Source organism: Trachurus trachurus (genome assembly GCF_905171665.1).
Source record: "Trachurus trachurus genome assembly, chromosome: 9".
NCBI lineage: Eukaryota > Metazoa > Chordata > Actinopteri > Carangiformes > Carangidae > Trachurus > Trachurus trachurus.
In genome coordinates this window covers 11,433,168-11,460,294 of record NC_139895.1, presented here as the reverse complement: position 1 = coordinate 11,460,294, position 27,127 = coordinate 11,433,168, and the positions used below count along the sequence as shown (strand labels likewise).

The following is a 27,127-nucleotide window of genomic DNA, read 5'->3' as shown; positions in this document are numbered from 1 at the left end:
AACTCCTTACTAAAGTCTCGCGAGAATACGTATCACCCGCTGTCGTGATTAAATATACAGGAACCCAAAACAAACACAGGCGGGGAAGCTAAAATCCTTCTTAAAAATCACTTGTAAACAAACTAATGATCATGACAGTGCGCGCATCGTTTATAATATGTATCCGTGTGCTTTATTATAATGAAAATACGTTTTAAAACGACCGCCCTGCGTTAAATCGATGTCTGTTAATTCATAACTTAATAATGACCCGCAGTTAAAAAGTTAGGAGTTTGCTATTTGACCTTTGGTACACTTGACAACCCAAAAGCTGAAGTTTAATCCAAGGATGGTGTAACACGGACTGCTTTGCTCTAAACATGAGAGGAAACTTTAGAAAGGCACTTTTTCTCTGTGGGATTGTTTTTATCTGCTACACCACTAAAACAGATGGTAAGTTGTTTTAAAATGCATATTTTATTGACTCATTACCAATGCTGCATATGATGCTTTACCTATTTAAATCACCGTACGCATACTGGCAGCTGTTTCACTATTGTATAAAGTAAAGTAACGTCAGCATTATCATATAACAGAATACATGAAAACAACTTATAACCTTTATTTACACTTGGAATATATTAAGGTAGCAACCTCATTTACAATATAGCCGAGGCAAAGAAGTAGGCAACTGATCCAGTGTGGTATGTAGGTATTGTTTAAAGTTTATATGTGATTGTTTTATATTAAAACCAGATTTGACCTTGAATCTCACTTGTAAATAAATAAAATAAAAATAATCTTACAACTTTTTACATTATAATATAACTGAATACATGAAAACAAGTGTGGTATGTAGGTATTGGTTAACTTTCATGTATGATTATTTTATATTATTCAATCCAATCAATTTATGTTTCTGTGAATGTTTTGCATTGTGGTAACTTATTACTTCTGTTATTTTCTTCATGAGGTCAAACATGCAGGGGGAAGTGTGGAGACACATTGGAGGAATGCTCCTGCCATGCAACCTGTGCGTCTCTGCTGAACTGCTGTGCCGACTACCACCAGTCCTGTTTCCAGGTGTCGCCTCACTCCAGCTCCATGCTGGGTGGAAGAGCTCTCAGGATCCTCAGTCTGGTCCTTCAACCCCATGGGCAACTTCGCTGCAGGTGTGCGTCTATGTGCATGCTTGTCGTGTTTGTAAATGTGTTGGCCATAACATGCTAAACACATGCCGGTGAAGTTTTTGTTGTATCAGATTATCAGGAAATCTCTCTGTGTGTTGTAGATTTAAAGGTGAGCTCGTACGAGACGGGTTTATTGATGCTGAAGGCCGCGCCCACTGCGTCTCTCCTTTACTGTACGAGACGGGTTGGGTCCCATTTGAAGTCTCCACTGATGGAACCAGTTTTGACAGAGCTGGAGAGTACTTGTCAGGTACGTTCCTGAAATGTAAAATCGAGGGGCCCGTTAAACATACTGATGTAGGATCAGTGACCAAATATGATTTAAAATGCAGATTTTCAGCTACAGCTTCAAGAATGGTATTTTCAATGAGATTTTTCATTATGAAAAAATGAAATAACACACAAATTATGGAAGTTATTATCACTGTTGTCAGCAAGGTGGCTTTGTTATTGCAGGTACTGTATATTCTTGTCTCATTTTATTTTATTTTACTTATTCTATTTTACTCAACAAATGTTTGTTTTTGCATTATTTTTGTGTTTTCCTGTTCACTGCCAGTCCACCCCAGTAAAGTCAACCCTGCTTTCAAAGTCGCCCTGGTGAATGCGACTCAGTGGCAGCACTACGGGACACCGAACACGGCGGGGCGGCTCAAGATGACATGGAACAGCTCTTTGATCGGGGCAGATAAGGTCAACGTGGAGCTGTGGGGTTACAGAGAGTTCAACAGGAGCACCGATGATGCACGGATGGACCGACCACCCCCTCTGCAGGCTGAGCTGAGGTACCTCTACTCTCTGGGCAGAGACCTGGACAACACCGGGGCCTTCAGCTTCGTCCCTGAGAGCTCCAAAGACTTCTCCCACTGGGAGCTGGGGAATATTCGCATCACTGCTGGTTCTGAATCGGAGGGAGCAAGGTATATATGATATAATAATCATAATAATAACACATCAGTTAACTTGTAAATATCTCGTCATGTCTGAAAATGTGTTTCTGCCTGTATTTGATTGATTCCTTCAATGTAATGCTGTTGATTCTCTGCCTATTATAAACAAATAACCCCAATTGTAGAAAAACAGCTCTTTTAAAAATGGTTTTAAATTTTACATTTAGTTTATATCAGTCAGATGATAATAATGACAAAACTTTTTTTCTGCTTTATAGTGATAATAACCAGCATAAACATACCATAAACAGCTCAGGATGTATGAAGAGTTGGACAGTATTTGCAAAGTCACAGACCATTAAAATCATTAATCATATAATTGGTTAAATATTGATAGAAAATTGGCAATGTTCATATACAAATGATCGAATGCAAAGAAAAAAGTCAACAAATAGGACTTTTTACTGTTTCATATGTCACACAAATGGATTATTGTGTCTTTTTTTAATTTGACCATTTTCTCCAACATTTTATTTACAGATTAATCAATATTACCACAAAAACAAATGTTAGTTATTGTTTTTAGGTTTACAAATTATAACTTTAATGTAACTTTGAATGGTGCTTGTTGACACTCAGGGATGTAGCGGGGCTCTGGAGCAGAAGTCACGTCCTGGCCTGGCACTTGGAGCAGGCTTTCAGAGAAGACTCCACTGCCTGGGCCGAGAACAAGTGTCTGCAGTGGGACGTCAGGGAGAAAGGGCTGCCCAGCTTCCTCAGTGAGCTCATGGACTGTCCGTGCACCCTGGCACAGGCCCGAGCAGACACAGGCCGGTTTCATGTAAGTGCACCGACCTCAACAAATCCGTCTATTGTTATCTTATTAGTCCAATAACATTTTGAAGCCAAGTTCCTGACACAGACTCACAGCCATGTGGCGAGAGAGGAATTCATCCAGATGCCTCCAAACACAGAGAAACAAGACTCGTAGAAGAAATGACATCAGTATGAATTCAGGGAACTTGCTTTACACTAAATTATAACCTGTGTTTTTAAATAATTCTGCTTGCTTTTTAATCAAATCATTGTTTAATCGAGTAATCTTTGAATTTATTATTATTTTACTTATTTACTTATTTATTTACTTATTTTCTTACTGACTGTTCATTGTTTCAGACTGACTACAGTTGTGACATTGAGCGTGGCAGTGTGTGCACTTATCACCCAAGTAGTGTGCACTGCGTCAGAGCGATTCAGGCCAGGTAGATAAGAGAGGAAAAGCGAAGTTTTCAATTTTTTAAATAACAAAATTAAACACTTTTTCCTTTTCAACTTGATTTCTCTCTGATGTTTCCAGTCCCGTGCTTGGGTCAGGACAACAGTGCTGCTACGACAGCGCCGGTGCCATGGTGTTGACCGGAGACTCGACCGGCGGCAGCACCCCGGACCGGGCTCACGACTGGGGCGCTCCTCCGTACGGGGAACCACCACGGGTGCCGGAGTTCTCCCACTGGCTCTATGATGTCGTGAGTTTGTTCTATTGCTGCCTTTGGTCTGACCGCTGCCACATCTACCTCAGCCAGCGGCCTTCCACCGGATGTCGCAACTACAAGCCCCCAACGGCCGGTGAGAACCACTTTGCATAACTTTGCACAAACCCACGAGATGGTTAACACATTAACACAGAGACCAGACTTGATTATCCTGGTCATTTTAACCAGTTTATTTAAATTGTCTTCCTGTTTCAGACTTTATGCAGTTCCCTTGATCCTAAATGCAAAGTTGTTACATTATGTCTTAAAGCAGGCATGTCCAAAGTTCGGCCCGGGGGCCAATTGCGACCCGTGTTCAAATTCCCACCGGCCCGCAGCCTGTGTCATAAAATCAATAACATGTGGCCACCAGCACGTACAAAAAAAAAGTAAAAAAAACAAACTATTTTATATTTCACCAGAAGATGGCAGCAGACCTGTGGCTGCACTCTAGCCGTGCGACCTTTGACCCTTTTCAGCCCATTTCTATAATATAATATAATATGAAATATAATATGCAATGTTTCAAATGAACCTAGATATGTTTAAGCTTCCTGAAAGTTTTTTTTTTCCAGACAGACGTTTTCTTCATTTTATGTGGTCAAATATGAAAAGCAGAGTGATGTTTAGAGTTATTTATATTCTATGTGAAGAAATGAAAAGAATGCCATTTGCAATTTAAAAAAAAGTATTAAACAGTTCATTTGCATTTAATGTCAATGGTTCAAAGTAGAGTATGTCAGGCTGAATGGTCCCCACACATTTTCACCTCACCAAATCTGTCCCTCTTTGCAAAAAGTTTGGACACTCCAGGTCATCTTATTCTTGTGGAGTTGTAGTAAAAAGCAACTGGATTTATTTTCTTGCTTGAAGACTCAGAACTGAAGAAGCCTCTTGGATGAGGGGTGAAACGTCTTCAAGCAAGAAAAGAAGTCCAGTTGCTTTTTACTACAACTCCACAAGAATCGAAATGAATGTTTGTTTTGCATGTTTAGTGCCAGTAATTATGTTTTTAATTATTAAAGTAATAATGTGTACTGAGAGTCTCAGTTCTGGTTTGTGGAGGTAGAATTTGCAGTAAAACTGAAGCTAGAAAAAAGTAAATTACAAAGCACAAGAAATAGAGCTTGTGTGTGTTTGTTCATGTTTCGTGTTTAATCGCCTCTGTTTGGCTGCTCAGGCGCATTCCCCGCTGGGAAAACTGACATTAGTGCAGCAGGTTGGGTAAATGAATTACAGGCCTTACAGCTGAGGGTTAAGATGTGGGAATATATTGGATCATACAAATGACCACTTGTCTTCCCTAGAGACTATAAATGCAACATTAAGCCATGCTATGATGTAGGAAAAAAAACCCTGCAAGTGTTTAGATGAGCTAAAAGATCAACTAACGTAAATGTATCAACACTTTGCTCCCTGATGCCTCGCAGGTGTCGTCCTCGGGGATCCACATTTCGTAACGTTCGACGGCCTCGGCTACACTTTCAACGGCAAAGGCGAGTACAGTCTCGTGTCCTCGCCAGACAGAGAGCTGAGTGTTCAGGCCAGAACAGAGCAGCTGAAACTCAAGAACGGTGAGTCCACATTTCAGATGAATGCCCTGGCGTCTCCACCGCCTCTTTCATCCCTCCCCATGGTGCAATTGTACTTCTGACTTTCAGCTCGGAGCTTTGTTGGGATGCAGCTTGCTTCAGGACTTCTTTAGAGACCTAATTTATGGTCCAATGTGTGTGTATGTGTGTGTTTTTTTTATCAGCAGAAAGGTTTATTTCCTGCCTCTAGAGTTTGACCTTGTTTTTTTTTTTATTTGTTGCTGAATTTTTATTTGTCTCCTTTTGCCTGCAAGTGTATAAGGCTCTCTATAATCTCTCACACAGTCTCAGGGTCAGATTGGGTTGATTTTTATACAACATCCTCAGGCCAACTGACTATGAATGACCAAAAACTATTAATATTTTCCTCATTAGATCAGTGAAGTCACACATCTGGATTATTTTGATATTGTGGATAATGTGTTATGTGTGTTTGCCACTAAAGGTTCCTCGGCCAGAGCCACGAGGCTGTCGTCAGTCGCCATGAAGGAGAAGAGCTCTGATGTCATCGAGGTGCGACTATCGGAGGACCGACTGCAGGTGCTGAGGAACCAAAAGGTCCTGCCTTTCACCGAGCAGAGCTGGATGGACCTACACGGTGAGATGATTTAGACCTCTTCACATCTAACTCTACATCTGATCAGGTTAAAGCCGCACTGGAGATTTTTCTAGAAATTAAAATTCACCAGATTTCTCACCAGTGACCTTAAAATTAAACTTAAGTTTAAAAGGATAGTTCAACATTTTGGGAAATTGGCCCATTGCCATATCCCTATAGTCATAGCAGTAGGTTCGTTACCTTTAATTGTCGGTGAAAGCTATTTTTAGAACGGCGGAGCAGAGCCGTGAGCTGCTCAGATCTACGCTATGGAGGCTAATGGGATTTCTTGATTTCCCTCATCAAACTCATCAAATACACAATCCAGCAACTCCAAAACGCTCTGGTGGACAAGTTGTGACCTGCACATTCACCACACTATGAGATAATAACAGAACGTTACGAGACAGAGTTGTTTTAGAGGTAAATTCATGCAAAACCGCTGATGCGCGTTCCTGTCAGAGGCAGTTTTTCAGCAAGCAGTCTCTGCATTTACCTCGAAAAAACTCTGTCTCGTAGCGTTCCATTATTATCTCATAGCGTGGTGAATGTGCAGGTCACAACTTTTTTTCATTTGAATAAATTAAAGAACAACTGAATATGTTCAAAATGTCAACACCATCTCTCTTTCCAGGAGCGTTTGTGTTCGTCCCGAGCCCTGAGAACGTGACAGTGATGTTCCTCTCTGGTGTCGGCGTGGAGGTGCGTGTACATGAAGGACTCATGGCGGTCACTGTCCTGCTGCCTCCAGAGTTCGCCAACCACACCGAGGGGCTGCTGGGTCGGATGAACTCGGACCCGTCAGATGACCTGATGACCCCGCAGGGAGAGGTCGTCGTCTCCTCAGCTGACTCGGCCACGTCGGAGGAAATCTTCACCTTTGGAGCCGGATGTGAGTGTGGAAGACTGTTGAGCAACGACTCAATCGAACTGAATCAATTTTAAGGAGAAGACACATGTTTAAAGGCAGTGCAGCTTTAATAGATTACAGATAAATATTGAGAGAAGCCCACCACTGGAGCACAGCTGGAGTTGGGGCCTCATCATACTGTACTGCCTTATCCTGCAAAACTTCAATCAATCAATCAAACTTTATTTGTAGAGCACTTTTCATACAGGAAGCAGTTCAAAGTGCTTTACAGGATAAAACGAGAGATTTACACGCATAGACATGCACACACACATTTGCATACACATGCAAAAATTAAGACACTGAAGAAACGCTGTCTTACATTCACAACAGTTTGTACTTTGCAGTGGAGAAAACAGCAGACAGTGGATAAAAGCTAAGATAAAATAGGTAAATGGAATAAAATATAATAAAACTTGCACTTGCACTGATCAGCATTGTGATTGGTCGTCAGACGCATATGGCCTTGGCAATAATTCACATAAATGTGGTTAGCCTTGTTGAATGGGTTGCCATGACACTCAAGGTGCCCAGTCTGTGAATTTCCTTAGTTAACCATTATTGTTACCCTTGTTTTATTGCAACACTCGCTTTACTTCTGCTATATTAAAGCAGAAGTGAGTGATCCGGTCGTTTTCGCTAATGCTGCGTTCCAGGTAGGCTTTTGAAATCGTAAATTACAGCTTCAAGTCACAACTTACGACTTTGTAGCGTTCCAGGCAACCCACTCGTGTTTTTCCGACCTGTTTTACCGGTGAAAGTCACTATAACGGCCACTCGTAACTTCCGACCGGTGAACTCGTACCAGATCGAACTGGAACGACTTCACGGTCGGAAAAATACGAGTTTCCTTGAACGCACCATAACAGTCCTCGTCGCTACGTCACCACATTCACGGCGTTCCTTGGCTGCACACACAGCCCTGCATGCCGTTCTCTCTCCTCATTGGATAAAAACTGTAGGATACGATAAATGTTTTCTCCTCGGCTCAGAGCAGAGCAGAGGGACTGAGAGACCCGTGTTTCAGTCCAAACACTCTATGTAAGTGATTGCTGTCGGAAGATATAACTATTTAAGACTTATATTAACACAAATATATCACTCACTTCTGCTTTAAGTAGAACTTCTCAGATTCTGCCAGTTGTAATTATGGGGAGACTCATGATTTCACAACTCCCACTGTTATTCCACTTGGTTAAAGATCAGTCTGAGTTGTGTAATTAATCATCCTAACAGCTTTTAACTGCTGCTGTGATTTATTTATGTCCGCAGGGAATATCTCAAAAGCGTCTTCCCTTTTCACGTATGACTCAAAGCACCTCGTGGATAATTACCGCTCCCCTCCAAGCCACGACGCCGCCTTTGTTCCTGCCTTTTCTCTGCCCGAGACACCCGATGACCCTCTGGTGGCCGACGTGCTGACGACTTGCTTTGGAGAAGGGGCGGAGTTCTGTAAATATGACGCCCTGGCCGCTCGGAGCATCGCGGTCGGGAACGCCACACTCAGCGCCTACCAAAGCCTTATGAGCCTGAAGGAGGCTCTGCAGCCAGGTACGGCCTGAAACTACATGAATCCATGTCTGTTCATTCATACTTGTGTATATTTTAGGGAATTTCACATGTTTATTATTGCTCTTTTTTTATTGTTGAATATACTGTGGGTTGCCTGTTAATGCATCCATGAATTGCATCACCAAAACATTTCAAAACGAGTGGAGCATTCTTGCATCTAAGATAAATAAATGTGTATTTTTAGACATGTTTTGACAAGTGAAAGATTTCATACATTTTCCATCTCCCATACATACATATGGTTACACTGTTGGTTTACAGAGAAATAATGTTTGATATCCAAAATTGAAACTATGCAGCATTGATCCTGAATAGTGTATGCTGTTATCTCGTTTTATTTAATTTCTTTGTTATTTTTGTCTTTTGTCGTGTGATTGAGGATAAATGCTGAAAGCAGTTTCAAGCAAAGCATGAGACTTAACTGTACTGTGAAAAGAGAATGTACAGTATAAAGTTACTGTATAGATACACTGACTAATAGTCAGGATTTATGCAACCTTACACAGCAAGATACCATAAACTTTATTGAAGTAAATGCTTAGTTTTTAGGTTGTGTGTTCAAAGAAATAAGTATCTTTTCTTTGAATTTGTCACTATTTTTTGGTTGTGTGTCGTTGTGTGATAGTGGTTTCCTGTGGCTGGCTTTCCACACCTAACAACGGGAAGAAGAATGGGACAAACTACCTGAAGGGGAACGGCCTGAGCTTCTCCTGCAGCGAAGGATACATCCTGTACGGCTCAACACAACGCTCCTGTCTGGCTGACGGCACCTGGACCGGAGAGCACCCCTACTGTATAACAGGTCGGTTTTTTAATACTAAACAAAACAAACAGCTCATTTTGTTGAGAAGAATAAACTCAACTGAAAGATAGATATTCTCTGTAAACAATCAAAGAAGTTTTGAGACTTAAGCTCTGCATTCAGGAGCTATTTTCCAGAGAATAAACAATTACAAAGCACAAGGATCATATGAATTCTTAATTTAAATACTGTCAGACACAAAAAATAACTTGAAACGGTCACTTTTTCAGCATCACAATGTCAGGAAAGTTAGCCGTATGCAATTTTAGTTTCATTCTGGCTTGTACAGAAAACAAAAGTGTGATTACAGCAACTCTCACTTGCTGTTGTCTATTTTTTTCTGGATCAAATCAGTGTGTGAAGTAGCTTATTATTTTAGTTTTATCCCCTTGTGAAACAGTTTTGCCGTTATTGTTTTCGGAAAAATACAACAGAAATAAGCTCGCTCATTTATTTTGTTCCTAACAAGCTCCTCACATGTTTCGTATTCGTTCCGATTGGCAGAGAAAAAACTCCCAAAGAGGGACTCTGGGAATCCTGCTCCTCTTCTCGTCCAACCCTCTTGGAAAGCAAAGATTCAATAGACTTGGCCCTCTGCTGCTCATGCAGACCATTAGCTACAAAGCTGTAAACTTTTGAACCTGCGCTGGCTTGGCTTTGTGTTTGTAAATTGGAACCACCTGGGTCCCCGTAATGGTTTCATTCATCACCCCGACAGTGAACTCTGAATGAGTGTTGTTGTAGCTGTCAGCTCTCGCCACCAGATGGCAGAACTTCACACCAAATTCAGAGCACGTTAATGCATCCTTGTCCCACTGTGTATAGTTTTTTTGGAAAACCTTGAAAAAAAACATGGTCGTTCTTCATCCTGACTGCGATATAGGAAATTAGATCTTGACTTTAAACACTTTGTTGCACATCTTAGGTTCTTCTTTCTTCATTGATCGATCAGTTGTAATGAAGCGAGGGGAAGCAGAGGAACGAATCCACTTGACTTGCGATCCACCTTCACTTTCCATCCCTCCGTGGCGTCGCTGCAGTCCTCCATCCTTTCCTTGTTAGAGCTGCAAACAGAGACTTCCTCGCGATAGTAATCAGGGATGAATAGACTTCATATTATCAGATTTGGAGGCCGCGGGGTCACAGCTGGACACAATCGATCCAAATACTCCTTCGCTAGGAAAACATATGAGTTTCATGACTTGATTATCTAGTGCAGAGCTGTTTAGAAATGTTTCATATTAAGCCGCAGGGTTTATTTCTGTTGCTTCCTCTCACTGTGACACTGTGAGCTCAGGTTTACGTTAGCCCATCGCTGTTTACATCTTCATATGACCAAACACTTTCTTCTGTGATACAGCACATTCACATACATGTGCAGATGAGTGTGATCGGTGTGACTCATACACACACAAGCTTTTTTAGCCATTTGACAATCATCACACTTTGCTCTGATGCTCTCATTACGCAAATCACAGCCAACAACTGTCAACATGACCCGAGGTGCTAAATGGCAGGTGTTGCATGAGCTGTTACCTCCGCCATTGAAATGTGACCTCCAGCCATGTAAACAATACTAAATACAGGCCCAGAAAAAGAGACGCCGGCTGATCTCTCTCTCCCCTCCCTCCACCTCCACCCCCCCCCCCCCCCTCCCCCTTTGCATGAATCACTGCAAACGTGATGTGTAGGCCGAAACAGCCCGAGAATTGTTCTCATAGTTCAGAGGAACGGCATGCTGCCGGAGAGGTAGCGTAACCGCATCCATCCAGTTTGTCTTCCTCTTCTTCTCTGCATCGCTTTAATGAGCTACTGTTGAAACGGAGCCTGTCAGCAGCGGTGACGCTAAGTCCCTTCCATCAGAAGTGGATCTCTGCATAAATATCGCCCATCATCACCAAAAGCCCCCCACCTGTTTGAGATGGATTATGACCTGCTGCTGCGCTTTGACTCCAGGAAGGGCGGTGACGATCAGTGTTAAAGGGATAGTTCAACATTTTGGCAAATTGGCCCATTGCCATAATCCCTATAGTCATATGAGTAGGTTTGTTACCTCTAATTGTCAGTGCAAGCTATTTTTAAAACAGCGGAGCAGAGCCGTGAGCTGCTTAGAGCTACACTACGGAGGCTAATGTGATTTCTTGGTTTCCCTCATCAAACTCATCAAATAATAATAAATTTATTTTATTTAGAAAGCGCCTTTCACGCCACTCAAGGACACTTTGCAGCAGTTAAAATCATCAAACACCAAAACACAGAATAAATCATCAATAAACAATACCAAAGCATAAATCATCACACCGAAATACAAGAGCACAGAATAAACAACATTAAAAACATCGGTAAGAAAGAAAGAAAAAAATAAATAAAACTGTGCAGAGTAAAAGGGAAAAAGTTAGGGTGAGGAGTGGTGGGGTGGATAAGCAATTTTAAACAGGTGGGTTTTGATTGTTGTTTTGAAAAGAGGGAGAGAGTCAATGTTATACAATATACAAATACACAATACAAATACACAATCCAACAACTCAGGTAAATTCATGCAAAACCGCTGATGCACGTTCCCGTCGGGGGCAGTTTTTCAGCAAGCAGTCTCTGCATTTGCCTCGAAAACAACTCTGTCTCATAACGTTCTGTTATTATCTCATAGCGTGGTGAATGTGCAGGTCACAACTTGTCCACGAGAGCGTTTTGGAGTTGTTGGATTGTGTATTTGATGAGTTTGATGAGAGAAACCAAGAAATCCCATTAGCCTCCGTAGCGTAGCTCTGAGCAGCTCGCGGCTCTGCTCCACCATTCTAAAAATAGCTTGCACCGACAATTAAAGGTAATGAACCTACTGCTAAGACTATAGGGATTATGGCAATGGGCCAATTTGCCAACTTGAACTATCCCTTTAACAGGTTCATACAAACTGGGCCTGAGCAGGAGGCTTCAGGTGTATAAGATTAGTTTACTGAGTGTCACAGCAACCCAGGATGACGAGTATCAGACGCATACCAATAACATGATCATACCCCCCCCACACACACACACACTTTAATGGCATTGTAATATTAATAGAGTTCCTTGTGCAGAGGAGAGGAAAGTGATTAAAGGAAAGGTGACAGCTGCCAGAGAGGGATAGAGCGATTTTTCACAGGAAAAGAGTGACGTGGGCTGCAAGACAAAGCCTCAGCCTCAAAGAGAGAGAGCAGTGGAAAGCAGAGAGACACGGAGAGGGAGAGGCAGAGTTGGTTGGTAAATGCAGGTTGCGTAAAAGAAAGTTTTTGAAATGTCCTCCAAGATAAACACGGGAATCTAACCAGTCACGTTGCTGATACTTCACTGTCTTCATGTGGTCAACACTGCACTGTCACACCTTAAAACAATCCCTCTACCTCATTTGTCATCTTTAAATGGAAGAGGGAGCTCTGGAAATATGAAGAGATGCATTATAATCAAGTCCATCTCAAACTCCAGCGATCCACTCTCACAGTGTCAGAAGCACGGGAATGGAAAGCCTTCTCTTGAGTTTTGCGGTTGCACACAGATTATTGACATATTCAATTATTGTTTCTGTGCTGTGGTGAGGTCCAAATCTGAATAACAAGTCTGTTGTTTACCAGCGCAGGCCACAACACTGCATTCTTGTCTTGAAGACTTTGGGATAATATTAAATGAGGGAACAAGTGGTGTACAAAATAATAAAATCACTGCTAACATATTTATCTTTTCCATCTTAGTCAGAAAGAAAACAAATCTGCTCTCTGTGAGGACAATGTGTTTTATAGTTTTTTATTTTAATGTGGATTCTTTTAGACTTGTGAAGTTTAAACAAAGCGGACGGCTGGAAGCTTCTGAAATGTTTCTGAGGATCGTCAGACGGGCGATCGAGCCGAACTGAATACATCTCCAACATTTCAGGATGAAGCTGCAGTAATACCTCTGACACAAAATGGCTACTGATCATCTTGGTCTCACCTTCATCTTCGCAATCATCTACAACCATTGTGTTAAATCAACTTTTCACCGCAGTGGTTCCCAATTTGCTCTGACTAGCAGTACTTGTCTCTAAACAGCAGCATGTTGGTGTTAAAGAGAAAAACGACTGACACACAAACATACGATGACACATTTCAGCACCACAATCACCAATAAACTCTCACGAAGTAAACAGGGGAGACACAAAGGAAAGAAACAACAGGCCACTCTGGTACAGTACAAATAAGGAAATGAATCACAGTGTAATTAAAATCACAATATGGCCAAGAGCAATGTTTAAATCTTTTGATAATAGTTAAATGTGTCAACATTATTGTTCATTGTTGGCGCCACAAGTGTTGCTGTGTGCTGCTGCAGAGACGCCACGGCCAGTGAATCATATTCTCAAGACATAAAGGGACAAAGGGTCCCAACGAAAAGCTCATCATCAATTTAATATTGTAAGTGATAAAGAAAAGCAAATATAACCAATCCAAATAAGCGCCCAAATGTCCTAAATGCAGTATCTGCACATACAATTGCAATGTGTTTGTTTTTTTTCAGGGGGGAATATACTGTAGGTTCAAGGTTCAAGGTTTCTTTATTAGTACCAGACGGTAAATTTGTTGTGCAGACGGGAACTCAGCAATCCCAATATAAAAAGACAGACAAATCACACAATAGAAGAATAATACAATCATCCCCCCAAAAATAAATATAAATAAATATTATAGATATAGTGCAGCTGTTAAAGGGATAGTAGCATTTTTTTTTAAGTGGGGTTGTATGATCTACAAATAGCCCCAAAGTACTTTAATTGCAGTAGCAGACTCTCTGCACTCCTCCCGTTAGCAACGCCAGCCCATAATAGCCCTGCCCAGAGATTTACAACATATATTGTTGAGAACAGACCCAAAGAAACAGCCTATTTTCGCAGCCTAAAGGAGGTTTTACCTGAAAAAAAATACACAGTTTCCTTTTAGGCTGCGAAAATAGGCTGTTTCTTTGGGTCCATTCACAACAATGTATGTTGTAAATCTCTGGGCAGGGCTATGGGCTGGCGTTGCTAACGGGAGGAGTGCAGAGAGTCTTTAAAAGTACTTAGGGGCTATTTGTAGATCATACAACCCCCCAAAAAATGCTACTATCCCTTTAAATAATAATAGACATGTAGGTACATTGACACATTGATGTGACGCTGCTGGCTAACACTTGGCTAGCAGCACAATAACAATACACTCACAACAAACAAACAAACTAAAGGGTTGTAAAAAATGAATGGATGATTGGATAACCACATTTGTTGATCAACCCTACTAATAAAAACCAAGCCCGAACATGAACAATTTTAATGTGAAACAGCATCCAGGTAAAAACAATCAAACTGGACAGTTGGTGTTTGCTGAAGCTCATCAGCTCGTCTCATTAAAAAGACCAGTGATGAGCAGCGTCGATGTTGCACAAACCACTTTAAATCGACCAGATCCGTGTATGTGAGGAATGTAACTAGGAAATTAGATCACAGAAATAGACTGTAAGTGTGAAATTAAACTTTTTGACTATGATTACATTAAAAAAGATGAAATAGAGTTTGATCCAAATCGTTTACAGATTTACACACAAGGCCTCGGGGTCCCAGACTGTAAGAAAGTTTAGATATTGAAGCTGATTTCTTTGGACGCCATTACCTCCCAGAGCTGCTGCTGCTGCGTTAAGACTTTATAACCATGAACTCCTCAGAGGTTGTCCGTCTATCTCTGAGCCACGGATCGAGCCAAAGACACGATACGAGGTGGTGCGTTCGAGTGTGTTTGTGCAACTGTGTGCTTGTTAAGTTTGTGCATGAAAGACGAAGTTCACCGTCTGACACATGGTTCAAATTCCAAGAATACTTGCACCCATCACATTAAGTCAGACAGGGTGAGATACACATATCAGATGACAGCAGTAGCTTCACACAGAGACACACAGTTACCAGGGAGAGGAGGGAAAAAAAAATATCAACAGAATTATTTTAAGATGATATCAGCCCTGACAAAAAAGCACATCTCTATCTTAAGAAATGTTTTTATGTGATAAGAGTGTTGCTAAGGGGTAGATAGGCGTGGTGGGGTTATGGAAACAGTCCTGGGTTTCTGATCGGTATCGTCTGTTTGCAATTTCTTTGTGAGATAAACACTGGGAAACGGAGTGAATGACGATGAGCTGGACCGCTGCAGGAATAACGTGTAAAACGGCCTTTGCTTTTATCCACTTGAATCCATGCAGAGACAGTGGAGAAGTGTTGTATGTTTGAATTGCGTTCTCCTTTAGCTCCAGTTATTCCAGTCGAGTCATTCACAGGAAACATAGCGGTCCAACCTGAGAGCTACTGCTCCCTGGAGCTTCACTGTTTGATCAATGCAGGTCGGTTTAGTGGAGTAATGAGATAGCTTTGGGATTTTGCCAGCAGCACATAAAAAAAACAAGGAGGAAGGTGAATGTTAGACCCAATCGACTGCCAGGTCCTTATACATGCTCCCAGTACGATTATTGTCTGGGCAGCTTCACGTACCGATGCCGTACGGCCTCGGCGTCCAGCGGTTTGATGCCAACGCTGCTGCATCCAAGGCCTGGCCGTGGTGTGGTGGTGAAACTGATTGGTTTAGAAACTTTAGGGAATATTTTGTACCCCATCGGTGTGGTGGGCTTTGTGTGCATTTGTGTTTGATGTTCCCAAGCATTTTAAAGGACCTCGCAAACCTGACACTTGACATACCATACAGGATGTTAAGAAGTCAGAGGATGTCTGTACTGTACTTCTACTCTGATAGATGTTCCTTGTAACGTCTGTCTGTGTGTGTGCTCGATTTCCTTAAAAAAACACCTCCTGGCTATGTGTGATGTATGAACAGGGACATGGATTGGAGATCGCTGCGGTGAAATTGCCAAGACCGGAGGAAACTTCCAGATGCTCGAATTTAATCTAATCAAAATATTACCTAAGCAAGTGCAAACAATGTCAAGGCAACTGCTGGGGGAAAATCCAGCGAGTCGACGTCGTATCAGTCCGTCCAGCTTTGTTCTTGATTTGTCTTTATCTGAAGCCAATGTATCGTTTTATGTTCTGTTTGATCCCTTTGTTAATTATTAAGATGAATTAACTGGCAGGACACAGTGGCTCTGTGTGGGATTGCAGTGCATGAGGCACAATGTGTTAACAATGTTTTTGTATCAATGTGGAATAGGCAATTTCTAATCAATTTTTGCTTTAATTCCTAAATTCAGTGGAAACAAAACTGCGTCTTTGATTAGAATCTGGTCAGTTTCCTGGATTTGCTATTGATCCGTTTGGATAGTGACAGGAAAATCTCCTGTAATTCGCCGCAGTTGAGTGTAAACGTTATCAGTCCTTCTACATCTGCATGAGTGCTTGTATGAAACTGTGCTGAAACATAAGATGCCAGATGTAAGAAGGAGCATTAAAGGTCCAGTGTGTAATATTCGTCAAGGTTTATTGTTAAAATCTGAATATACTACCCATGAATATATTTGTATCAGTGTATAATCGCTATAATATAAAATTAAATTGGTTTGGTTTTCATAGCGTTATAATTCTTCTGCGCCGCCATGTTTGTACGGCAGCCCAAATGGACAATCCAGCCAGTCAGAGAGCGGCGCGCATTACACAAGTTTCGCGTTTATAAATAAACCAACGAAGAATGAGTAGGAAACAGCAGACATATCGTAAAATGGTTTAGATCTAGAATCTGAATGCTGGATATCACGGTTTTCCCCCCATTTTACACACTGGACCTTTAAGGCTATGAATGAGACCAAAAATGAGATAAACAAAAATGTTTTATGTATTTGTTTTATGTTTCCAATCACATTTACACATCCACATCCACTGTAGTGTAACCTGTAGTTCACAGGCTTTTTGTAAACAGTCATACAATATGACTTCCACAGAATTAAACCCGCCTCATTTGGTCGAACAAGTTTTGGTCGATCCTTTATTTACCCAAATGAAACTGACTCAACAGACATAGTCAATTTCAGACACACCTCAAGCTGCTACACCCATCCTTAATTTTGGAGCTTGAACACACACACGCACACACAGGACTGAGCAGTTGCCCCAAGAGACCATGAGTGTTTATTGATCTTTGTTCTTTGGTATTCCCCCATGCCCTCAACTTCCAATAACAGTGCCAGTGCCTCCATGCTAGATGAATAAAAGACATGCGGGATGACTTATTCAAAACGACCAGTGGTTGATGACAGTGACTAATTCTGCTTTGCTGTGTTTTTTTTTCTCTCTTGTCTGCAGACGACAATGTGGGGTTTGTACTCGGCGCTATCGGTTCGCTTTCGGCGCTGGTCACGATGGGAGTAATGATCAAACTGCACAACAGGAAAACAGACAGGTGGGTTACACATGGTTCACCTCACAGAAAAATCAATCCCTTTACTCCGCTGGTACTCCCGAATGCAATTAAGGACACGAGAAATATAAAAGAATTAAATATTAAATCAGTGCTTGCACTTGTAATTCACTTGATTGCTGCTGCAGATTGATTTTTCCTCTTCATTTATTGGTATTTTTAATCACCCAGCCGACACGGCGAATATTGTTTCACTACATAAAATATGAGTATTGTTTAATTTATTCACTGGTTGCATTGATGCCACTGAGTTCGCCCTAAGATGTTTAATATAGGTAACCAACAAACTGAGATATTACCTCAGTAAAATAAAAATTAAAAGAGTTTCAGCTGGTAATTCATGATATAACAACTGTGGTTACTATTGTAACATCAATTCTTTGGGGCATAAACTCTCCCTGAGCAGCTACTAGTTCATGTGTTCACACAGTGCAGGCAAACAAGCTTGTGCTGTTTTAATGATGACATCAGGCAATAAAAAATCCTGCTCATATTACACATACGTTAATCGCAGTCCGATTTCACAAGTAGTTTTCCACAGAAAAGGGAGTTGGTCGGTTACCTTTAGTGAGAAGTTGGGCGCCATGCAGCCAGGCGTCTGCAGCGCTTCATCTAACAGCTCGTTGTGGCTCGTGCATCTTGATGGAAATGACCCGTGTTTTGTTTAGTTTCGTTTTGTAAACAAGTTTTTGACAAATGAACGTTGGTCAGCGCATACATTGCAACTCTGTTTACAGTATTTCACAATAAAAGCCTCCCAGTGTTTCCATGAAGTTGAAGACTTGATGTGAATTGGGGGCAACAGCAGCAGGTGTTTGCATCAGCACAGACTTAAGACAGATCAGCGATGTTGAAACCAATGCATGAAATATCTATATCAATGTACATAATGTATAATATAAAGGCACTGTGACTCTAGTAACAACAGAAATTACCATATAGACATGTTATTAGAAATACCAACCTTATACAACATGTAGCCATATTTAATTTAAATATTAAAAAACAGGGTTTAGTTCCTGAAAATCTTGGATTGTAACTTTGAAGCCAGAATAAAACCAGTTCTAGAGTCAATCTAAAAACCTCTGTCTCTCCAGAGTGCTGCAGCAACGATGTTTTTATTGGCCGACCTGGAAGTTGGCACCGCCCTGGTTCCCTCTGCAATTTTGTAATTGCGTTATTGCAGAAAATAAGTGTTAATGATAGTTACGCGTTGCGGTCAGTGAAATGAATTTCACAAATCAACACCAATTTTATGATTTTTGAAGAAGTAAAAGTCAAATGTTTTGCTATAAATGAACCGCACCACGGTCTGGTTGCCACATCATCACCATCACTGGACTTGTAATTTGACCCAGCGTGCATAATATTTCTACATGACACCATCCTTTTATAAAATGACTAATACTTAGCGAGAGTGAAAACACAACAAAGCTGTAAAGACGGACTCGTCATCATGTTTGACCTTTCTCATTTCGTCACTCGTTGGCAACTTTTCCTTTTAATTTTCTAAATTATTGGGAGTGAGGTACTTAATGACATATTTTATGTTGTAGAACAAAATGTGACATTGTCTTGAACTCGTTGTTAACCACAGTTCTTAAGCATTTAACTACAAACCTACTGAAAAGATCCCTCACCTCTGGGACGAGGGAACAGGAAGTACAAAAATGGATTTTAGGGCAAAAAAAGAACAAACGCTGAGTTATGACACAAATAATGGCTTGTTTTTTGTTAAGCGGGCCTCCAGCTATTGCCATATGTCTTTCATTCTGTCTTTGACTGTATAGATTATACGTTAGAAATAGGAGGCCCTTGTTATCTTGTGAAAACCGGTGCATAGCTAGAGGTCTTCTTCTCCTCCCAGTTCCTCCCGACAGACAGACAAACCCTTTGTGCTGCTGCAACAAAGACTCACAAACACGAAAGTAATGAATCCCACCCACCTCTGTTTGATGTCCGACGTGTCTCGGGCCTCCTAAACGTCACTCATAATTTCTCTTTCTGATGTGAGCAGACCGAATAAACCCACACAGCCTGTGGGTTCACACTGCAGCAGGCCAGAGGAACAAGAGGCTAACGGTGCTACTCGCTCCTGGGCGTATGCAGGCTAATTAAAGGCCTGTTTTATGGGCTCATAGACTCATAGACTTTATTTGGGCTTTCCCCCACCATAACGACAGCAAGGGGAGGAAAAGGGGGGGGAAAAAATGGATGTAAGGAGTCAAGAGTCACATCCTCGCTCCCTGCAGCACATGCGGCGATGAAACGGCGTGTGTTTTCAAGTCGTAAGGGCAAAGAGCGAACCCACACACACACACACACACACATACACATACACACCTGCCCTTCGCTCTCCGAGCCTTGATCACGGGAGGCCAGGTGTAAAAAGAGATGAAGAGTGTCAGAAGGTCTGCAGATGTGAGGACGGTGAGCTCACACAAACGACATGCTGATACACATGCTAGCCAGGACACACACACACACAGACACACACCAGGAGCCAGGATACATACTCTGCATACAGTAGCCAAAATGTGTGAAAAGAAACCTTACACATTCCTTGCGTGTGAGTGGTCTCACCAGCATGCACACACACACACACACACATGCACAAACACACACACATGCACACACTCCCGTATCAACAAGTGCAGACACATTGATTCCTCCCAAACATCAGAAGCATAGCAGGATGGAAGTGGTGGGGGTCTTACTGTGTTTCAGATCAAGTCTGGGTTGCGTGTCTGGAGGAAAGAAGCAATGATACTGCACAACTGTGTATGTGTGTGTGTGTGTGTGTACATATGTGTGTGTGTGTGTTTATGTGCGACAGGTAGATAGTGTGGCGTGGGCCTCCTGCGCCTCGGTTCCCTGTGTCTCAGACTCAGACTTGCAGGGGTACTTTCCACATCTAGGATTACTCTGCAGGTTTCAACAGGCCGACTGGCAGCTCCCCACAGCAGCAGGAAAGTCATTACACCTTCGGATGTGTGTGTGTGTGTGTGTGTGTGTAGGGGGAATAGACACTGTCATGTCTATTCCACTTCTCCTACATGACACATCAAAAAGCAGAGGGGTGGGGGGCTTTGTCTGAATCTGGCAGGGGGTTCAGAATAGATTGAAGGAGAGAGGAAGGACAGAGACATAACACACTTAGGTAGAAATGAATCAACACACAACAGTACAGTACCAGGAAATTGTTGTTTATTTGTGTATCGGAAAAAATATTATATAAATGGGGCTCAAAATGACAAATGAGAAAAACAGCAACACTGAATCAGTAAAGCCGGAGGGTTAGTGGTGCTGCACTGTGGAGGCTTCTTTCAACATTTCATTACTTCAGTCACTGATAGTGATCTCTGAGTCACTTATAGTTCACTTCAATTCAAGTGAATCATAAAAATAATAATAATCAAAAAGGCCAGGTGGGTAATGAAATTTTCCCTTCCCATCTTATAAAGGTGTTGTTGTTGTTGTCCCCGGGCTTTTCTCAGCTGCAGACAAACCACATGAACGTCATCACCAGCTTCATGTTATTTTTCAAATGAATATTTTAGACAGGTATTTAGTAATTATTCGATTAGTAATAAAATGTTGGCAAACTTGTTAAATGTTTGTTTCATTACTCTAGAAAAAACAGACAGACAAACACTATCACAATACACTGAAATGATTGAACCCATGGGACTTACATGGATAGGTGTCGTCTTGGTCTCATGATGTCGGAAAGTGAACAGCAGGATGAAGACGACTTGATCAACACAAACTGTCATTGAACCAGAACGTTTAGTGGTGGATTCATGGCTCAGACACTTTGTTGTTGTGATTTTTTGCGGTTCATTACCTTGTTAGAGAACAGCGTGTTACATTAGAAGTACTGAAACACTAAACAGTTGGTCATGTGCATTCCCGTCATGCCAAGGAAGGGTTTGGAGAACTTTCAGAGTCATCAAAACGCTTTTAGAGTTCCAGGGGGGGTCCGGCTGGCAACGGATTTTCATATAATGGCGGCGGATAGAGCTCACTTTTGAATCGTCCAAAACACACACTATGAAACATCCAGATACCTCCATACTGCTCGTCTGTACTGACCCAAGTGTCCTGAAGCCGCCACATGGAAAAGATGTTCAGAACAAATTAATTTTATCTCTGTTTTTAGCCTTGTTGTTGTAGCAGTAGCTTCCAGTGGCTCTGTTGATGCGCATGCACAAGATTTGCTGCGAGATGTTCGCTCGTCGTTGTACTGTAAACTATTGGATGTGTGATGTAAACACTGAAGAACATCTTTCAGCAAATCTTGCACAACAAGGTTAAAAACAGAGATCAAATTATTTTTTTCCAAACAACTTTTTCATGTGGCGGCTTCAGGACACTTGGGTCAGTACAGACCAGCAGTATGGAGGTATCTGGATGTTTCATAGTGTGTGTTTTGGACGATTCAAAAGTGAACTCTATCCACCGCCATTATATGAAAATCCGCTGCCAGCTGGACCCCCCCTGGAACTCCAAAAGTGTTTTGATGACTTGATGAGTAGAAAATTGGTGAATTATCGATTTTGGGTGAAGTATCCCTTTAATGTAACTTCTGTCTCTGCGCTGCCATGTGAACTCAGCAGTCAGTGAAGGGGTTAACGTGGGAAACATGCACACTCCAACAAGTCTGAGGGCGAAAGGAAAAAATAATCATTATCATTCACCTTCAGTCATTCACACAAGCCATTAAGAAGTACCAGCGCTATTAGTTAGAGCTGCTACTGTAGAATGAGATGAAACAAAACAACAACCAGCAACTTGACAATCACTGTGTGACATCTTTCTGCAGAGCTTTGGCCTCAAAACCCCTCATGGCACAATGAACTTGACACGCTCAGGTGAAGAGAACAATCAGTACTTAACGATACAGTGCATTTTGATGCTTGTTTTGTAATGATACTTGCTCTGTAAAAACAATCTGAGTGTCAGTCTATATATAAGATAAGATGAGCCTTTATTGTCTTCTGAGGTGGAAAAATTTGTCTTGGGCATTCGAGAGATATAGACAGATACATACAATCAATAAATAGTTGCCGCCATACATATACAGTATATTCGTGTGTATGTAACTGTTTTGGTAAGGTCAGATGAGGCCCGTATTTTGCTTCTGCAGCCTGACTTGGCAGATGTGGCGTATTTAAGATGAAATTTCCTCTTTATGTTTTTGCTGACAGTTTGAGTTATAGAAGAGTAACACAAACAGGAAATGTCAATGTATAACTTAGGAATATATTCAGTAACTTTGACGAACTGCAGAGTGTCATATTAGTTTTAGCTGAACTTTATTGTACAGTTTTCCAGAAGTAGAGGTCTGTGGATTTAGTTTCTCATCTCTTTCAGTTGATATACATCTATAAAGGCAATGCAAGGCGAGTTTATTTGTATAGCCCATTTTTTTTTACAACTGTTTGTCACAAAGACCCTCACATCTACTGAGGAAAAACTCCCAAGAAAACCCTCAACAGGGAAAAAACGGGAGAAACCTCAGGGTGAGCAACAGAGGAGGCCTCCCTCACCCAGCATGGGCAGATGTGAAATACATATTGTGTACAGACAAGAAAACCGTTTACCACATGGAATATGGGAAACCATGGAAATGAAAGGAGTCTTTTTGTCGTCGTCGGTCTGGAGTAGAGGAACAATTATAAAGACCAAGAACTCTTTTGAAGAGTATTGTTTTAAGATGGACTATGAGATGCCAGTCTATCTTTTTAGGAATCCACACATTGTGTTGTAATTAAACAGCCATTAATCAAATACTTACATAGTGAAAACATGTATTTAATCAGAGTCGCTGCTTGTTCCCACACTGTAAAACAAGACAAGACCAATGCGTCACTGTTTCAAAAACCATGGGAGAGCTCAGTACCACTGCCCTTTAACATTTATGTCCCTGTTTTGCAAGTGTCCTTAATAGGTTTTATATGCACTGTTAATAAAACACTATTAATTTGAACAGTAAAGTGCTGTTATTAAAAATTCAGTTGGCGTTGATCCTTCCTTGCCCTGATGCAAGGTCACCAGACAGCTTTCCTGCTCTCAGTTTGGATTAAACAAGCGTTCCCCATTACTGCACTTATTCAACTCCCATGGTGCAACAGGACAAGCTGCCTCGATGGCTATTTACCCCAAAACAGCTTTGCAAAGGTGAGGATAAGCATCTTCGATTGAAGGACATGTCTAGAAACCAGATGGAGCGTAAAAAAAAATATGATGGACGGTTATTAGTTGGTTGATTCTCGACTTCTAAAACTTGTTTCAGTGGATCTTCTTTCATTTGTGGTTTTCTCTTTTTTTCAGAGAGAGGAAAGAGAAAGGAGACCAGATCGCGATCCAAGAACTGACTTGCTAAAACCAAAAGAAGTCCTTGCGGATTATGGATCATGCCACTACACAGCGAAAGCCTCAACTCCGCGGCCTATGGCAGCACATATATATTTAGCTGAGCATTTGGAAATCATATGCAGTCATGTTGTTTCGTTTGAACGTCTTCTCTTGACCTGTTGACCTTATCAGGAAAACCTCAGGCGGTAGTTAGGCTTTCAGCATGTTGTTTGGCCCCATGTTTTCCCCTCTTGTTTAGGTTGGAAAACCTCCAGGTTGTGGTAAATGGTGCATGGGGTGAGGATTGAGGGTATTGAAGTAAAGGAAAAATGTCACGGTTGTTTTTATATTCCCGTTTTGCATGACTGATCGCCCGATCTTCGCTAGAGAGAGAACTGTGTAAATACTACGAAGAGATATCATCATTACAATCAACACTCCCTTCTCCTGTTCAGTTTAAAATAGGACCAGATGTGTTCATATTCATGTCAGTCGTGAAGCAAACCTGATCATTCTCTGGTTGAAAGACTTTGAACTCGCATGCAGCCTCTGTGTGGGTTCACAGCCTTCAGTCAAACGAAGGGTTTTGCTGAGTGACTGAGCCAGAAAAATCCACAAATGTTACAGAAAGGTCACCCCTGTGCTGTATCAACTTAGTTTTCCTTCTGCTGTTACATACCTGTATGTTAAAGCAATGACTGAATGAAACATCTTTTAAATATTTCAAATAAAAGATGATAAATAATGGTGCAGATTCCAGATGTGTGCTTTTTTATTCATGTATTTATTTATAACAAACACGTATTCAACATAAAACTACAACAAAAATAACATTCAACAACATACATCTACACCAAAACATACAATAATACATCTACATCAAAACATATAATCAGTATGTGCATACTACATATCTCTCAACTTTTAATACACGCACCATAAATTCACATCATAACTCAAATTAATAAATGATGAAGTAACTCACTCTATTGTACCACCAGAGTAAAAACAGACTTTGAGAATAAAGTCATAAAATTTATGAGAATAAAGTCGTACATTTCCTACGAGAAAAAAGTCATAACATTATGAGAATAAAGTCGTAAATTCACGAGAATAAAGTCGTACATTTCCTACGGGGAAAAAAGTCATAACATTACGAGAATAAAGTCGTAAATTTACTTCTCAAAGTTTGTCATTTTTTTATTTGTCAATGTGGCCCTAATACTCCATTGTACTATTGCAACCCAAAAAACAAAAACAAAAGAAAAAAAACATTTGTGTGCTTTTTTTTTTTTTAAAGGAATGTAATTGTGTTAATTTGTAAGGCTGTGACTGTCTGAAGCTCAAAAAATAAAGAACGCCCCCCCCCACCCCCGCTCCGTAGCGCTCTGAGGCAGCAGGTATGCATCATCTGGCGCGTCCGCCTGCCCCCTCGGACAGACCGTCATCTCGTGTTACCCATGCGGCCTTCTTCTCCACTTTGAACCTGACTCGCTTCTCCTTTTTCCTAAACAAAGCCCTCGCGGGGGTAAGAGGAAACAGAGTGACAGGGTCCCGTGTGGCTGATCCTCAGGAGTGATAGGTGGGGGTCCAGCTGAGGAAGAAGAAGAAGAAGAAGAAGAAGAGGCCTTCTTGTTGGAGGCTAATTGAAATAACCTGGCCTGCTGGACCTGCAGAGCTTTGAAGTTGTTCGCTGCATGTGAACACTGTTTCCTAACTAGCTGTTGTGCAACGCTGTATCCGTTACCAGCTCCTGCAGACACTTGAGTGCTGCTGCTGCTGCTGCTGCTGCTCCGCCTTTTGGGGCCCTATTGTTTTTCACATTAAAAAAACATCAGTGTTCTTTATGAGCATGAATAACTGCACACATGCACCCACTTTGGCTCGCACTGTTACCTGCTAATGGGACTTGTCCCGATGCCCACGCTAAGGACAAGTAAAAACCTTCCCTCCCTCCTGTGCGTCGTCGCCGCCTGAGGTCTTTCTCTACTGTATCGGCTCAGATTTGACTCACTCACTGTATAATCTCCTAACTGAGTGCAAATTTCCCTGCTTTCATGTGTCAGTCAGTGCTTACAACAGAGGCAATGGAGCAAGCTGCTGCGTCTGTTTGCAGAGTCAGATGCTGATTAATTGCGTACGGATGAAAGTGGAAGGGTTTTTCATCTCTGTGGGGGCCTGTTCTAACCCCCGAATGTTTACGCTCGCTTATCATCCCAACAACCCGGCGTAATTAGTTCAATCAAATTCAAACACAAGTAAATGCTAATGTGTTCTGTGGAAGCCTGTTGCTTTCACGTGGGACTTTTCCCATTTCTCAGATCTGCCCCACATCCCTGGATTATGAAGAAAAGGCTTCTGAAGTGGCTTTTGGATGAGGCTTTTGTTTTGGGTGTGCTTCTTCTTTTTTTTTGTTTCTTGTCATCTCCAGCTTTGCAGGTGTGCTTTGTCCCTTACCTCTTAATACCTCACGGTTTAGCAGCGTCTTCTGATGTTAACTCCTAATTTTAAGGCGGAGGTTGAAATAAAGATTGGTTTCAGGATTAAGGTGTTTGCCCAAACACAGACTTTTGTGTTTGTGTTTGTCAGTGGCAACATGAACACTTAACGTTGGGGGGGAAGATTCTTTTTAGCAAAGTCAGCTAATCCTGAAATAGATTAAAAGGCAATCTTGATTTTTATACTTTATTTTTATATGCCTCTTTTTCAAATATGGCACAATCCTAAACCAAATAACTCATATGGCAAAGTCAAAATCCAATGACAGGCTTGAAGCTGTTGCAATATGCAGCATTAATACGCACATATACACATCCATATACTGATACAATGAAAATAAATGTAAACTAAGGACTAAAGTATTACACATATTCAGTAGGTAAGTGCACAAAATATGATTTTACATTACTTTTATCTAATATATCCTCACTGTTACGCATTTTATCTCCACATTTTTTAACTTCTTGAATCGTATTTTGGTCCTGGCGTGTCGCCCTTATTCCAATTTCCTGTGATTTGCTTCAGTGCTGTGATTCAAAAGATCCTAAATAAATATGCACAGATTTAATTTACTTGGATCTTAAGCAAAGTTGACAATCTTTTCAAAGCTATTGGCACGACAGGCAGCCCACAATCCACAGCCCGCCGTCCGACCCCAGAGCTGCGCCTCAGCTCCTGTGGGGACTTCTATACTGTAGCAGTGGTCCTTCAAAAACAAACTTCTCTTGACGCTAACACTCAGTAGAACTTTATCACTCACAGGCCAGCTACTAGTCCACCACCACCACCACCCCAACCCCCACCCATCCTCGCTCC

General features: G+C 41.4%; 1 protein-coding gene across 1 annotated transcript; it reads left to right on the top strand.

Moving 5' to 3' along the window:
• The first annotated feature begins 53 nt into the window (after positions 1–53).
• susd2 (sushi domain containing 2) lies at positions 54–24,546 on the top strand. The gene is made up of 14 exons (XM_083979515.1): positions 54–432; positions 953–1,151; positions 1,271–1,419; positions 1,729–2,089; positions 2,699–2,900; positions 3,236–3,321; positions 3,417–3,685; positions 5,022–5,165; positions 5,629–5,781; positions 6,416–6,673; positions 7,964–8,242; positions 8,889–9,065; positions 17,338–17,434; positions 23,789–24,546. Exons 1-14 carry the CDS (start codon positions 360–362, stop codon positions 23,838–23,840), a joined length of 2,499 nt encoding a protein of 832 aa, XP_083835641.1. The 5' UTR covers positions 54–359; the 3' UTR covers positions 23,841–24,546.
• Positions 24,547–27,127: the final 2,581 nt, after the last annotated feature.

Bases quoted from the DNA above. Each gene is read 5' to 3' on its own strand.
- susd2 (XM_083979515.1), top strand. From the start codon at position 360: ATGAGAGGAAACTTTAGAAAGGCACTTTTTCTCTGTGGGATTGTTTTT. The intron at 5,166-5,628 runs GTGAGTCCACAT...TTGCCACTAAAG, and splicing joins GCAGCTGAAACTCAAGAACG to GTTCCTCGGCCAGAGCCACG. The intron at 8,243-8,888 runs GTACGGCCTGAA...GTTGTGTGATAG, and splicing joins GAAGGAGGCTCTGCAGCCAG to TGGTTTCCTGTGGCTGGCTT.